At 50.4% G+C, this 15,381-nt stretch overlaps 1 protein-coding gene across 1 annotated transcript in view; it reads right to left on the reverse strand.

The window, feature by feature from the left end:
- The window catches only part of TBX4 (T-box transcription factor 4), a 39,344-nt gene extending 39,252 nt beyond the window's left edge, over window positions 1-92 (reverse strand). The window contains exon 1 of the mRNA XM_065694571.1: window positions 81-92. Coding sequence (XP_065550643.1) covers window positions 81-92 — 12 coding nt within the window. The remainder of the gene's footprint in view (window positions 1-80) is intronic.
- Between the last annotated feature and the right edge of the window lie 15,289 nt (window positions 93-15,381).

Genomic DNA, 15,381 nt, shown 5'->3' on the forward strand with positions numbered 1-15,381 from the left:
TGGGCTTCTAAACAGGGACAGTGCCAAATTTCTAATAACTGTGTAGTATGCTTATTTATACCATACAAGGACTTACAAACCTCATTGTGCATAGCAGCTGGGTCATATTTCTTTACCCTTCTATTCCTCAGGCTCTTTTGCCAAGAGACTGGTACCAAACAGTTCTAGGCTGAAAGAAAAACACAAAATTAAATTGCAAAGAAACGATGACAGGAAGCATGGGTAAGATACGGGCTGACACGGGGCCCTTTCATCTCAAGCATCTGCCTGAATAAATGCACTAAGGGAGTACTGAAAATATGCACGGTTTCAATTGCAAGTGATTCTCTGCGTCTAAATCGTTCTGTCGAATTATCCACATGCATTTTGCCTGACCTGGGCAAGTCCGCACGCTCTGAGGCTTTGTCTTAGACCATTAAGTAAATATTTTAACGGATGCTTTTAAACGTTGTAAACGAATGTGTTACTTAGCCTTCCACCAAGCTCCGCCGAAACTGGGTAAATCGAACGAACAACCGTGTTCCGATTGGATTTTAAATACTTAGGGGATATGTTATCATTTTGTGCCAGCGTACCAAGTGTACTTACCCCTCGTAATTTCAAGCAAAACTGTGTAAGATGCAAGCAGGCAATGTCCGCTGTGGAACCAGTAATAATTAAACTATCAAAGAATATTTATGTAGCCAAACATTTTTAAAAAGCAATATTCTACAGATAAAAGCAAACAATGGTGAAATTGGTTTGCTTTTTAAAACGAAAGTTAATTTTAATTTTTTAGTAAGCTGGCAGTATTTTCTGGAAGTAGCATCCCAAAAAACACCGTATCAATTCCACTGCACATTTTGTACAGAAGAGACTTGACTATGAGCTTGGCAATACTCTTTGTAAGAATGAATAGTCCAGAGATGACTGCCCTGGTGAGCGTCAGACTGAGATAGTCCCCAGTGGTCTTTCCTAGCCAAAGGTCTGATTTAACTTCAACATATATTAAAAAAAAAATAGAGGAAAAAATGAAAAGAAATTGCTCCATCTGCTTTGCAATTACTTCTTTGTTTTTTTAATGGAAAGATCCCTGAAGCTACAGCGTGCCGGAGCATGGGAGCAGGCAAACGGGGCCACGCCAAGATGGAAATAATGGTTTAAAAAATAAAAGGCGAATAACACCCAGTGCTCAGCACGTTGTGTTTTTTATACAGCCGGGCTGCAAGCGCCACAGCAGCCACAGCTCTGCTCTGCTTCCTGCACCAAGCCAAAATGGTGCTGCTGGGATAGGGTCCGAGCAGGCCCTACCATTGCTGCTCCATGTGCAGCAGCCACCGTCACCTTTTACAGCAGGTCAGCACCTCTGGTCACACAAGCCCCCAGTTAGATGTGTTGTGGTCACCAGCACCACCGAGTAACCTTGGTCAAGGCCCGGAGGACAGCCTAGGAGGGAAGGGACTTAGTGTGGATCAGGGTGGCAGCCTGGTGTGTGTGCAGAGGGGGGTACAGCAGCCCCAGCACAGCTCAGCATCCTGTGGGGACCTTGGTGGAACAGGAGGACGACTCATAGAACCTCCTGGGTAAGCTGCTCCAGAGCACAGCCGCTACGAGCAAAAGTGAGACACACATAAATCCACCAAGTGACAACACTGCAAGTCACTTCTCACCAGGCAGGAAGAAAAGAGGAGAAGCTTGTCTCAGAAGCCTTGCATCAGAGCAAGAAACTGCCTTAAGGTATTACAAAACTACACGAACACTGATCAACGCATCGTGATTCTGCACAGAGTACTTGGCATCATCTACCCACCACTGTGCAGGGGGTGAGGGGTTCCGGGTGAGTCCTGCTTGAAGCTATCATTTAATTTCTGCTGGGGATGAGGAGGAGGTTGTTGCTATGGGAAATCACTGACTCCCAGGGTGAACAGAGCAAAATGCTGGTCTGGGTGAGGGATTTCCAGCAGGAGGGATGAAGGCAGCCAGCTGCCAGCACTGTGTCTGTCCTGGAGCTGGGTGCAGACCCCGTCCAAGTCCGCAGTGTGGGACAACACGCTGATCTGTCACAGCAGCCAGGGCCAGCTGGGTTAAACAACCACATTTAAACATTAAACCCCAACATGGACCCTCACCTCTGGAACAGACCCTACCCATCAACAGCCTGAGCAAGGCAGCACAACTACACACCAGTGTACGGCGGTAGCGCCTGGTGGGCACTGCTGTGCTTTGGGACAAAGGCTACAGCCCATGATCCTGCTGTTTACTTTAGTGTCCCAGTTGATATTTAGGCGAAAGCATCATCTCAGCCATCAGCAGAGCCACCACCTCCCAGGCTGTCACACAGAAACCCCTGCTCCCCACCAGAGCCTGTGGCTCTTCTTGGCCAGTCCCTTTCCCCTGTGGTGTTGCCCCTGTGTTGTCTTCTCTTTGCGCTGGGACCAGACCCTGCAGCTCAGCAGCGGATTAAAGCAGAGCTTGGAGCCCTAGCAGCGGGTGAGGGGACATGATCTCTTTTGAGCTCATGGGAGCTTAGGGACCCTGGGGATTTAAGTACTTGCCAGATGCCTACAATAGCCATGTATCATCCTTCTGGGAGTCAGTCATATCCTGGGTCCTTGCTAAATCATCCAGGGCAGATTTAAGGAGTGCGAGGCTTTTGGAGCACGGGAAGGCAGCTGTGATTTAAAAGGGTGGAGGGGAGCAGGAGCAGCCCAAGCAGCCAGCCTCAGAGCATAGGGGCTCCTGGGCTGGAGAGGCACAAACACACATCCGGATGTGGAGCTGCCAGCAAGGAGGTGGCCAGACAGGATGGAGGAAGGAGAGGTGAGAGGCTGATGAAAGCGGGGAGGAAGGGAGCTGCTCCGGGGTCTGGGGAGCAGGAGGCTGCGGTACAAAGTTGTCCACATCAGGGAGGGGTTTTGCTTTGCAGGGCAGCAAGATGGCCTTGGGTTTCTGCCCCAGAGATGGAGGGGGAGCAGCTGTGGGGCCAGCTCCAGCCCTGGGAGGCTGCAGAGTCACTGGGGAGCTGGCAGTGTGGAGGGAGGAAAGGAGGGGGGAATAAAATGTCCTTCCTAGGAAGCAGGTAGGCAAAGCTCATCAAAATTCACCATCCATCCCTCTGCCACCATGACGCTGGGATGGGATTTCTGCTGAGCATCTCTCATAAAGAGGCAAACCCTTGGGCAGGGTTTGGTACCCAGTAACTGTTCACCAGGAGGCCATGCTGCGTTGCCAGCCAGCCTCCATGATGTGGCGGCTCACTCCCTGCTCAGTCACATCCCCCCCACGCCTCCATCCTGCTCTGGGGACGCGGCAATGAAACACATTCCGCAGGCTGCAGCGGGGCAGGGCCAGGCCTGGGACAAATGCCATTCTCCATTTTGGGCATTTTCCTTCTCATCCAGCAAGCGGGGTTGCTCTGAGAGCAGGGTTCAGCCTTTGGTGTGGCTTTGCCTCCATAGTAAGAGGGGAAGAGCTGCAAAAAGGCGTCACGCTCACATCCCTGCGGGAGATTCTCAACAGAAGCAAATGGGAAGTGAAACAATAGCCAACTGGGAGCTAGGAATTTTCTTATTGTGGGGCATGACTTGCTCTGAGACCCCAGACTTGCCACAGGTAAGAGGGAAACTGGAGAGAAGGGAGAGATGAAGTCCTGGAGCAGCATCTGTCCCTGGCTCCAGAGAGGAGAGAAAGGATGGCTGAGATTGATTAAACAAAGAGACAGGAAAACCTTGCTTAAGGATCTGTCTGGGAAAGGGGCCATTTCGGGCTTGCTGTATGCAAGTGCCAGTGATCTGGGGCCAGAATAGACAATTGCTAAATATTCCTCCAGGCTCTGCTGTGCAGGGAGCTGTTCTCAAGTGTACCAGTTGCAGAAAGTTGTGGGGAGCTTAATGATGCTTTCCTGCCTGGAACAGGAGACCAAGCTGGCTCCATCAGGAGAAGGGAAGGAAAAAGATCCCCATATGAGCAGTTTTCCTTCTTACACAGAAGCTCAGGGCACTGACCTGGTGGTGCAGTGAGGTTGGGGCAGCTCCAGCTACTGGGAGGGCATCTCATGTCCGCAGCTGTGTTCAATGACGTGGGCACAAGCTTCTTGCCATGCAGTGGGAACAGTGAAAGGGGTTCTTGGTCAACCTGCACTTGTCATAAAACAATAGGATGAGACCTGGCAAGAAGCAAGAGCAGTGGGCACAGCAGGAGAGGCTGCTGTCACCCATGGAGCCCTGTTTTTCAGTGTAGTGGGATGTGGAAGGTTTGCACCACAGAGCATCAGCACAACTGTTGCTACAGGGCTTCTGTCCCTGCCATTCCTCACACTTATTTGGGAGCCAGCTCTGGAAGGGGGGGTGAAAAGGGTTCTGCCCCAGACCCCAAACACTGCTGCACCACAAGCATGCACCCAGGCCGGCAGCAGGAACACCTCTGTGATCCTGATGCACAGAAACCAGGAGCTGGGAGTGACATCCCTCCTCTCCCCTGTTATGCCATTATCCCTCACCACTCTGGATTGAGCTATCAGCCCTAGAAAGTGTAAAAAACATAGATAATAAATTCTGGTCAGTGCTCTACATGCAAGCATCCTTCTCTCTGTACCACACATATACAGTGAAGAACAACTCCACAGTTTTGCCTTTGTGCTGGTGCCATCAACACAGCACGGAAAAGCCATGGAGCTCCAGATAAATGCCCTAAACCAGATGAAATCAGCCGGGAACACCTGATACTCATTCCCACAAGGTTACGGCAAAGGTTGTGAAACGAAGGAAGTGCTGCACTGGCATGCTGGCAGCAAATCAAAGCAAATGACAGTAATTAAAGCATATGTTAGGAATAGGAAATCAAGCTAAAGCAACATTTCATCTGTAGTGTCTTCGCTGGGCACTTTAGAAAGAGTATAAGTTTACTGTAGAGGAAGAGAAATGAGGAGGCCGGTGCAGAGGATAGATGTGCGGGAAGTTGAAAGAATTAGAGGAGAGTTTTAAAAGCTTTCGACTACACTCAAGGTCGTGTTCACTCCCTGTATTTATTTTGAATTGCGAGTGAACAGGACGTCTGAGAGCACTGGCTGGCACTGCGGGGAGCCTTGGCCTAACACAGACCCCAGCATCCTCGGCAAGGGGGCTCAGCCCCAAAACTGTGCCTCCCCACACTCCTCCCTGTGTGGTTGTGCCAGGCGCAGATGAACATTGACACCCATTTGCCCAGTTTTACAAATATACTGGTTCTTTCCCAGTTTTGCTTTTCCCCACCTCACTCAGTCCCAGAACTTCCCAAAGCTCAGCAGACTGCCCTGGACGCTTGGGGATGGAGCATCACTGTTCCCTGCATGGAGGGGAAACTGAGGCACAGTGCGACTAACAGTCCTGGCCATGCAGAAGGCAAGGGGCTGGGGGTATCAACCAGGACTGCACCCCAACCCCATAGGGAAGCATGAGTGGCCCCCCAAGTCTTCCCTCACTGGGTCTATCCCAGCCATGGATCCTTCTTCCTGCTCCCGCCCTCAGGGCTGGCAGCGATGAAGCAGTCCTGACCCAGTGGGCCCATTTCTGGGGACGTACTGACTCACCAGCCGCCTGTGTCATCCCAGGTCACCCAGCTTTCACTAATCAGCCTCTTCAGGGCTGCCTGCCTGCCTCGTTGTGTTGGGGCTGCGGATGGGGCCAGCCCATGGCCATTTCACTGCTCCACGTGGCCTCTGAGCTGGCTCACCATGAGAACCGGTGCATGTAGCAGACTGATGGTGAAGAGCATCAGGGATCCAGATGTCCCTGTTGGGGGGGAAGCGTGACATCCCCACTGCCCAAGCTGCGATGTGCAGTGGGACGGAAGCTCGGAAGGCTTTCCGCTCAGTGCCCTGAGCTGTGCCCTGCTGTGTGGACGCGCCTCACCTTCCCCACTGCACCCACCACTCAGCCGGGGTGGCTGCGGCATGTGCAAGGGAGCGAAGGGCAGGGTCAGTGCTTGAATAACGAGCTCCGAGTGAGAGAAACTGGGCAGGAGCCCGACCCCAGGCGCGCTCCTCCCGCTGCTGCTCTGCTCCCACGCCAGCTGCTCTCTTTCTCCCGGAGCCATAAATTGCGTGCCGGGGCCGGCGGCCCTCGCGCGGTCGCCGCTGCCTCCCCACCGCGGGTGTCCCTGTGATGAGTTACGAGGAGCGAGCGCTGCAGCCAGGGCTTCACCCCAGAGCCCCAGCACAGGCGAGGTGGCGCAGCTCCCTCCACATACACACAGCAGGGCCCTTTCCCTCCTATTCCCACCCAGCCCACGCTGCCACCCGAGCGGGGTTCACCCCATGGGACCCTTCGGCTTCGTGGGTTTCTGAAGAGGGCTGGTTGCAGCACGGTGTTTACCTAGGGCGAGCAGGCAGATGGCTTGCTGACAGCTTCAGGAACACCTTGTAGCAGTTGCGGTGATTCCTGAGATCCGTTGCTTCCCATTTCAATTCACACATCATGATTTCTAAACCTCAGCTTGTACCTTCCCAGCGGAGCTCCCCACCTCCATGCCAGCAGCATGCACTCACCACCAGCAAGGAGGCAACGGAGAAGGGGGACCCACAGCTGCAGCAGCCATCCCGTCTCTGACACCACCTCCTTCTGTGGCCTGCGGTGAGTCCCTTAACCTGCCAAAGAAGAGGACACAAGCAGAACAGAAGCAGCATGGGGATTGGAAAGCACTTTGAGGATGTAAGGGGTTGTCAAGCGCTTCTTAAGGATGAGGAATCCTCTTTCTATCACCTCCAGCTGAATTATGGTTCCAACTGTATGGACTGAAAACAGGCGATAGTGAGGTCTGAGGCTGGCATGTGTGGGTCTCTTCTGCTCCTGATGCAGAGCATCCCCACTTGGAATGAACCCCAGCCATCAGCTGCTGGGGACCAGCACTGAGCTGTCCCCACCAGGCTGTAGGAGCCTGGTTGGCCCCCGAAGCCAACTGGGATGAGCTCAAAGAAGCAAAACTGGAGCCGGGACCGAGTTTGGCCACAGCAGCTCCTCAAACCAACACAGGTTTGGTCAGCAGAAGACTCATTCCCAGCCTCCCCACCAAGGACATCCCCTAGGGAATTGCTTTCAAGACCCAGTGGGACCCCAGAGCCAGCTGTGGTTGTGGGGGGGTTTGTGCTCCCACCAAATCCCCTGGAGCAAGTATGAACCAGAGCATCTTGTGCTTGTATACATTCCCCTGCCCTCCCTCTGCTGCTGTGGTAGAGTCTTGGCCTTAGGGTGATAAAAGAAATATGTTTTTCCAATTAAAAGAGCCAAATGTGTTTTCCTGCCAGTACTTAGTCCAGCCTAACATGCAATGTCTACATTTTAACCTAGAAGAAGCCTCTAGAGACGCTGCAAAATAGATCAATACTAGTCCACGTGCTGGAAAACAGAACCAATAAATAACTGGAGAGCAGCTTTTCTGTTTACCCTATGAAATTCTCATTCTTGGCTGCGCTCTTCAAAACAGTGTCTCAAAATAAAATAGAAAAGAAAAGCAACCCCCTGAACCCTTAATTAGAGGCGCAGCATGAGGCTCACCAGCCAGGCAGAGCTGGTTTCAGGTTGCAGGTGCAGGGCCAATTCTCCACTGACCTCTGGGCTGGGATTTGGGATTGAGATTGAATGTGCAACGGTTTGAAAATATTAAATAAAAACATAGAATAGAAAGACATTCTGCATGGCTCCTTATGGCATGGAGGGTGCTGGAGCTAAAACAGAGCCTGGGTGCTTGGACACAGGTATCTCCAGCCTGGTCCTTGAGCCGTGACCCACAGCTCCATGTGCCGCACCCAGGGCTCCTTGGCTCATTGAGCCCATCCCAGGCACAGGGGTCTGCACCATATGGGCAGCTGGAGATTTTCACCTCCTGTCATTGATAGGTTCCCATATATGCCAAATGGCAAGGGAAAACCATGGCTTTTGACCTGATACCTTTGCTCTTCCCAAGTCACCCACTCTGGGGCCAGGCAGGGAGTCCCTAATTCTTCCTCCTTTATGACAATAATAAATGTGTCTTTACCTTTAGCATAGAATAAGATTTACAGGAGCTATTAAAAGGAAACTTGAAGGCATTTTTCTGCATCTCTTTGCAGACAGGTCTCATGCGGGAGGCGGGTGGGTCTGCAGGACCCCGGTTGGGAGGAGGTACCCTGGACCAGGCATGTTTGTGGAGGGGCATGCGGAGATGCATGGCCACCAGGGACCTGCCTGTGCATTCAGAGGTTTGCAGACCCTTCCTCACACACACTCAGCATGCAACAGTAGGATAAACTACTGACACCCAGTGCTGCCTTTAGCAGCCTGCTGACACCAGGGCTGAAGTGGACACACGGCGGGTCGGGATGCACAGGGACATCACCTACACAGAGGAGCCCACAGCATTTCCCACACCAGGGGTAGATCACAGCACAGAGAGCCACTGTGCTGCATCACATGGCCTGGGATGGACAGACAGACACCCAGAGCCCCAGGCAGCTGCAATGGGAAGGGGCTCCCCAAGCTCCTGCCCCAGCAAGGTGTGGACACAACACCTATAGGGAAAACACAGCTACTGGCATGGGGATGAATCTAAGACATTTTCTTTGTGTTCCTCTGTTTCTGTTCCCCTCCTCTGAGGCTCCTTGTTGTCAGGGTGCATTAAGCAGCCAGGACAGCAATATTAGTCATATGCTTAATGACTGGAAAAACACATGCAACCCTTATTAGCCGGGCTGAGCCACACACGCATGGTCTGCTCCAGGAGGACAAGTCCTGGCAGCACAGGATAACCTGATGGAAAAGCATCCGGGGGAAGCAGTGCGCCACAGAGACCCCTGGGAACCAGCAACAGAAGGAAGCAGGGGGGGGGTTTACATGGAGATTCAAGAGCAAAACCTCTGCTTCCCCATCCCTGCTCAGAGCTGCTCCTCTTGGAGCAGGATACGTGCCTCTCTTGGAGGCAGAAGCAGCTGACATCTCTCTGGGCTGGGCTCTGCCTCTAAAGCACTGACCACATCCTGGGAATTCCAGATCTCCTTCCCTGAGAACTCCTAGCAGGGAGGAGCAGGACCAGGAATTAATCCCATAAGAAAAATCAATGCAACTGTCACAACCTAGCCCTCAGCCTGGTTTGGTACACACCCTGTGACCAGTTTTACGGAGCAGCTCAGTTTTCACTGAGGCATTGACAGGCGCCAAGCTCTTCCACAACCAGCCCCTCAAAGCCACACAAGAGAAGGTGCTGAGCACCTGAAATCCCAGCCCTACACCCACCAGCACAGCTTTTGTCCCCAAAACCAAGGCCAGCAGGACCCCAAACTCCTCCAGCCACAGCCACACGGCTCCCTGTTGCCTTGAGCAGGACAGGCTGTGCCCACCACGGGTGCAAAGGTGGAGCAGCTTCAGGCACTTGCTGCCAGAAGGGTCCGTGTCCCTGCAAGTGGCTATGGCATGCAAAGGATGGGTGAATGGGGGGTGTGAGCCCCAAGAGCAGCTGTGGCTCTGCAGAGGGAGGTCTCTGTGCCTTGTAGCAGGTTTCCAGGGGGTCTGCAACCAGTGGGAAATGCAATGGCGGCAATGATGGCTTTTTTGAATCAGACACTAGAAGAGAAACACAGCGAAAAGGGATGCACAAACCTGTGGCTCATATGCAGTGCACTCTGAATGCATCCCAGGCTCTGTTATATGGCTCAGCCATGCACATCCCCATCCTGCTTTGGTGTCACCACTGCCACCTCCCGCTCCTGTCCCTGTCCTGGACAACAAGGGGAGAGAGCACAACCTCGCAGTGCCACTAGGCTAGCTACAGGTATGGAGTATGTCACACTCATCACACGCCTGCAAAAACACAGTGAGGATATAAACTGGACAGATTTAGCAACTGTGGGGCCTTCTGTTCTTCCTTACAACTCTGGACCATTTCCCCACCCCTTAAATACTTTACATTATTTATTACATTTCATTTAACCCCAGCCACGTCCTCCAAATAAAATTTATTTTGCAGCTGTCATTCAGGTTTACTCCAGCCTTAACCTCGTAATCCTATTGATTCCCTCATTATTCTTGGAGCAAGGGATTGATTTCATGCCTTCTGTGTTATGGAGAAGCCTTTGCTCATTAATCTCACACACATTTACAAACAGTCGATTCTGGTCATTCATTATTTTCTCATTCCCAGTCAGACACAGACATTCTCAGCTTGTCTGCTTTGCCTCCTTGTTTTGGGGTACAGATGGAGACAGTACAATCCCTCTCCTAAAGGGCATCCACACTGCACCCTTACAACCTGGGTCTATGCACCAAAAGGCAGAGCATGATGAGCTCCTACACAAAAGCAGGGTACCAGAAAAGGCCCCGGGTTCTGCATCACCTTTGCAAGATGCCCTAGGACTGCATCCGCTTGGAAAGGTCACTGCAAGCAGCTGGGCTGGGAGAAAAACAGAGAACCAGAACAAATCTAGGTTGAAAATGACCTTAGGGGTCTCCAGTTCAACCTTCTGCACACACCAAGGAGCATTTCAAAGCCAGACCACGTTGCTCAGGACCCTACGACTGCCTCATGCATGGGGCAGCAATACCTGTTGTGGGAGACGGTGCTCCAGCTGTGCAGTACCGCTGATGTACACACGCATGCATGCCTCCAAACACAACAGAAGTATGTTTATACAGTGTGATTAATCATCCTGAGTATTTAATATAGCCCCATCAGAGCGCACAGCACTGTACAGTATATGGAGGAAGACATGACCCCTGTCATAGAGGCTTAGAATAAAAAATAGGCAGACACTATAGTTCAGACATGTAATAAATCCTGCTGAAGGGCCAATCTCAAATATTTCAGCTGTTTCCCCCTCCCCCTATAATATATAATTGTCTTTGTTGGATCAATACAGAAGGGCTTTGTGGAAGGAGCATGTTTTAAGGGAAGATTAATGTAGTGAATTATACATGCAGCTAGGAAGAACTCTAATATGTAAGTTCAAGAAGAAGAAAGATTTGCATGATCGAATCCTCCTTCCAGGATGGGAACACAGCACTGCAAGCAGGCAGGCAGGCAGGCATGCAGGGGAGGTGCAAACATCCCTCGCTCCTGAGGACCTGCTCCTGCTGGACAGTGGCAAGACCCTTCCTGAAGGAATGGATGGCTCTGGCCAGAATGGGTGGATTCAATTAGTGGTGAGGCTGAAAGCAGCCCAGGCCACGCTGGGGCAGGGGTAATATGGACCAGGAGACTTTGCCAGGGTCAGTTAGCCACACACTGTTGTGGGAAGGATGACAGCATGGGCTTCTGTTTCTATTGCCTGGATATTGGCCCAGTATAAACTGCAATGTGCCTGTGCCACATTGCTCAGCCCCACTCTGGTCCCAGTCAGGGTGTCTGACAGGTTTTGCCCCATCACACCTAGCTGCACAGCCATGAATGGTGCCTGGTGGCTGGATGATGCAAGGCCAGCATGCTGTACAGCATCAGCACATCCCACCTGTCCTTGGTTTAGCAGTAGCAGTCAGTTTTTCTCCTTCTCAGTAGCTGGTGCAGCGCTGTGTTTTGACTTCCAGCCTGGGAACAGAGCTGATAACACCGATTGTTTTTAGTTGTTGCTAAGTGATGTTTATTCTGGCTAAGGACTTTGTGAGTCTCATGCTCTGCCGGGGACAAGGGGAGGCCGGGAGGAAGCAGAGACAGGACACCTGACTCAAACTAGCCAAAGAGGTATTCCATACCACAGCACGTCATGCCCAGGATGTAACAGAGAGTTAACCCGAAAGACCATGGGCTCTCTTCAGGGGCAGTTGAACTCTTTTGGCCGATGGTATTGTATTCTCTTCCCTTGTTATTTTCTCTTATCATTATTATCATTGGTGGCAGCAGCAGTGGTTTGTGTGATACCTTAGTTACTGGACTGTTCTTATCTCAACCCGTGGGAGTTACATTCTCTCGATTCTCCTCCCCATCCCTCCGGGAGTGGGGAGGGGGAATGGGGAGGAAAGAAAGAGGGAGAAAAGGGGAGAGGAGTGAGTGAACGAGCTGTGTGGATTGGTTTAAACCACGACACCACCCTTTAGATGCAGCCAGCAGCAAGCAAACAGTGCAGTGCAGTGGGAGCAGGAGCTATATTGGTTACTAAATACATAGTATTTATCCGCAGTAAAGCCCCTGTGACCATTTCCATGGGTACATATTCACACACCCCATCCATTGCTCAGAGCATCATACACAAATTAATGCCCCTAATCTCATTAACGTGCAATGACACAGGGGTTGAGCCCTCCCTTTGGTGAGCAGCACAGAGCTCACCGAGTCACACCAGCAACCTCAGCTAGGTGTGCATCCTGCAACAGCTATCATATGGAATAAATTTAACAGAATCAAGTTTTGATTAAATGCAATAAATATGATTGATTTGGTTACATATCCTCCATATGACAGTCTGTTTAATTTATTTTTTCATTCTGAGAAAGGATGTTGCATTGATCCAAAACATTAGCTTTGACTACCACCATAAATTCCTAGGTTAGGGCTACCCACAGCAGCCTTATTAACATTTTTACACTTACCCAGCAGTTGCCGGGGTTAACCCTTCACTAATGTGCCCAAATTGTGCTGTGCAGTGGGGACAGGAGGAGTGACCTGGCCCAGCACCGGCGGCTGCAGCCAGCAGCGAAACTCACTCTAATGCCACCCCTGCAAGGCCACCAGCACCTAAAGCTGCTCCCAGGACCCCTTAGGGCCAGGGCAGCTGATGTTAACCCTGAGACAATGCCTGCTGGAGGCTGGGCTCTGCCCACAAGCCCTTCAGTAGATGCTCCAGGCGCTGCTGTGGTGCGTCCTGAGAAGGTTGTTTGATATCTGAGAGCCCACAAAACCCAGCACACCTCTTGCCCTCTGCACCACACCACCATTTGGACCAACACTACCACAGATTTCCTTAACAGAGCTTCTATATCTTTCCTTTTAACAAGAGGGGAAAAAATGCCCAAATATTTTTTTATGTTCCTAATAAATTGAAAAAATGCTGTATGTTTTCAATATATTTTCAATTTACTGCCATGGTCAGTATCTTGATTGCTGTGTATATTTTATAAGCAACGTCAATGATAACCAGATTTAGCTGTTGGTTTCTCCATACTGTGTTATCCACCAAAAACGGTCTCTGGTAACACAGTGTCATTAAGAATAATGCTGAAAAGCATCAGGGAAACAACAAAAGCAAAAAGAATAAATCGCTTCCAAGCATATCTTTGAGATACTGGAATTTCTGGGGGTTTATTTGGAAGACAAGATGATTTTTAACACACATTTTAGACAGATCCTGCAATCCCAGTATCAACGAAGCCCAAAGAAACACGTGAACTTATTTCAGGCTCTTCCTGTCCGCAGGCAAAAAGGTTTCTATGCACTTGCACTGAAGACAGTGAAGAAAGCCACTTTGAGCCCATCCAAGTCCCAGTGCCAGCTGGGGGCTGCAGGGTCCCACCCCATCCCCAGCAGACAGGGACTCACCCTGCCTCATGAGTCCTGGGGCTGAGATCTCCTTTATGTCGGTCCTATCTCCTGTATTATTTTATATCATTCTTAACTCCCGTGTCATTTTATATTGTTTCTATCTATCTCCTGTGTCATTTACATCATTTCTCTCTCCTGCAGGCAGCTGTGCTTCGCAGTTCATCTCTTTGCCACTACCATTACTACCCTGAGAAGCCCACCCATCTCACCAAGAGTTTCAGGTTATTTGTCACCTGCCAGATCAGACTGGGAAACCATCAAAATAACCTCAAAAAACATTTTTGGGAACTTTTAGTGACAAGCATTAGACAAAGCTATGGAGCTATGGGCATCCCAGGTAAGATGGGTCACTGGGTCTTGGGTGCCAGGAAGCAGAAGGGCTGTTTTTGGAGTGGGTGATCCCATGATAGCATCAGGTCTCAGCAAGACCCACTGTGGCTGCAGTGGCTGATTGATCTGCAAACAGCCTTGTGGTGCAGCTCTCTGTGTTAATATTCTGACAACCCTAAAGGGGCCAAATTTAATCTATATATTACCGAATAATTTAACTCATCATTGGCTCAACAGGCTCCGGATAAAGATCTGAGCAGCTGAGCAGGGCATGTGCTGTGAAGGCTTCTCTAAATACTGAATTATTCAGCAAAAATGCTTCCATTTTCCTCCCTCCAATCCAGTTAAGCTATATGCTTCATTGCAAAACACATTCCCCTCATTTCCACTGAACAGTGGGACCTGGGACTTGGTTTGGTGATGTCTTAGGGAGAAGTCAGCTGCAGCAAGGACTTCCTTTAAGATGAAGATTTTTTTCCCCCAAGTCCAGGAGTCTAGCCCAAGAAGGAGTTGAAGCAATGGAGCGATCTGTCTTTGAGAAGCCAAGTTGGAAGAAAGCTGCTTTATCCAATCTGGGGCTTTCCACAAGAATATATCCAGCCCACTCACCCCTTCCTTCTTTCTGGAGGCAAACAGCACAAAATCACCCAAACGCTCCCAACCTACATATCCCCTATCAGGAAATTTTATTCTCATGGCAGGCAGATCTCTCACTCACCACAGCTATCTTTCATGAGCCGGACAGTTTGTCCTCACTGAAGTCATGGGCATCTTTTCCGGTGGCACTCTGCAACTAGGGTGATCAAGGGAAAGCATCTGTATCACTTGGCAAAAGACCTGACGGAGCATGAAACACTGCAGCACTTCAAATCACAAACAGTTCTCACCTCTCCCAGCAGGGCTGGGCTGATGCCCTTTAATTAATGAATGCTTGAACATTAGTTCACAAATTAATGATTGTCCTGGGCTTCCCAGGACCCTGCAAACATGACATAGCCATTGCACTATCAACCTCCATCTACACAGTGTGGATCATAGATGGGTGCCAGCACCATGCACCCAAGCAGGCCCTGCTGATCCTTGCACTGCAGCTCTGCTGCAGACCTGGACATAAAATAATCCAACACAAAGCCATAGCAGCACAAGGGGCTTGCTTCCCTTCATCCTTGGCAAGGGCCTGGAGAGCCTCAGCTCAAAAGCAACAAAGTATTTTCCCATGGCATGCTGGCTTTCTCAAAAGAAAGAATAAGAATATTTAAAGCTTTCATAGCTCCTTTTCATCTAATATTTAACATGTGAGACTTTCTGCGTGCCCAGGTTAGGTAAACATTAGAGAAGATTGTTTATAGAAATTATATACAGAGTGGTGCTGGTTTAATTTATCAAAAAAGGTTTTGTTGAAATAAATTCATTTTACAGTGAAACCCACTTAAACTTGTTAAAGGGGTGCCCTTGTTTAAACAAACCTGTTTGTGCTTCACCTCAAAGGACAGCTCGAGCTGTCCATGGGACAAGCATTCCATGGGAGCACCATGATACCATCTTCCAGGGTAAATATTCCCCCGCTCTCCCAGAGCGCGGCACTTGCCAGCAGAAGCT

Source organism: Lathamus discolor, chromosome 14 (genome assembly GCF_037157495.1).
Source record: "Lathamus discolor isolate bLatDis1 chromosome 14, bLatDis1.hap1, whole genome shotgun sequence".
Classification (NCBI taxonomy): Eukaryota; Metazoa; Chordata; class Aves; order Psittaciformes; family Psittacidae; genus Lathamus; species Lathamus discolor.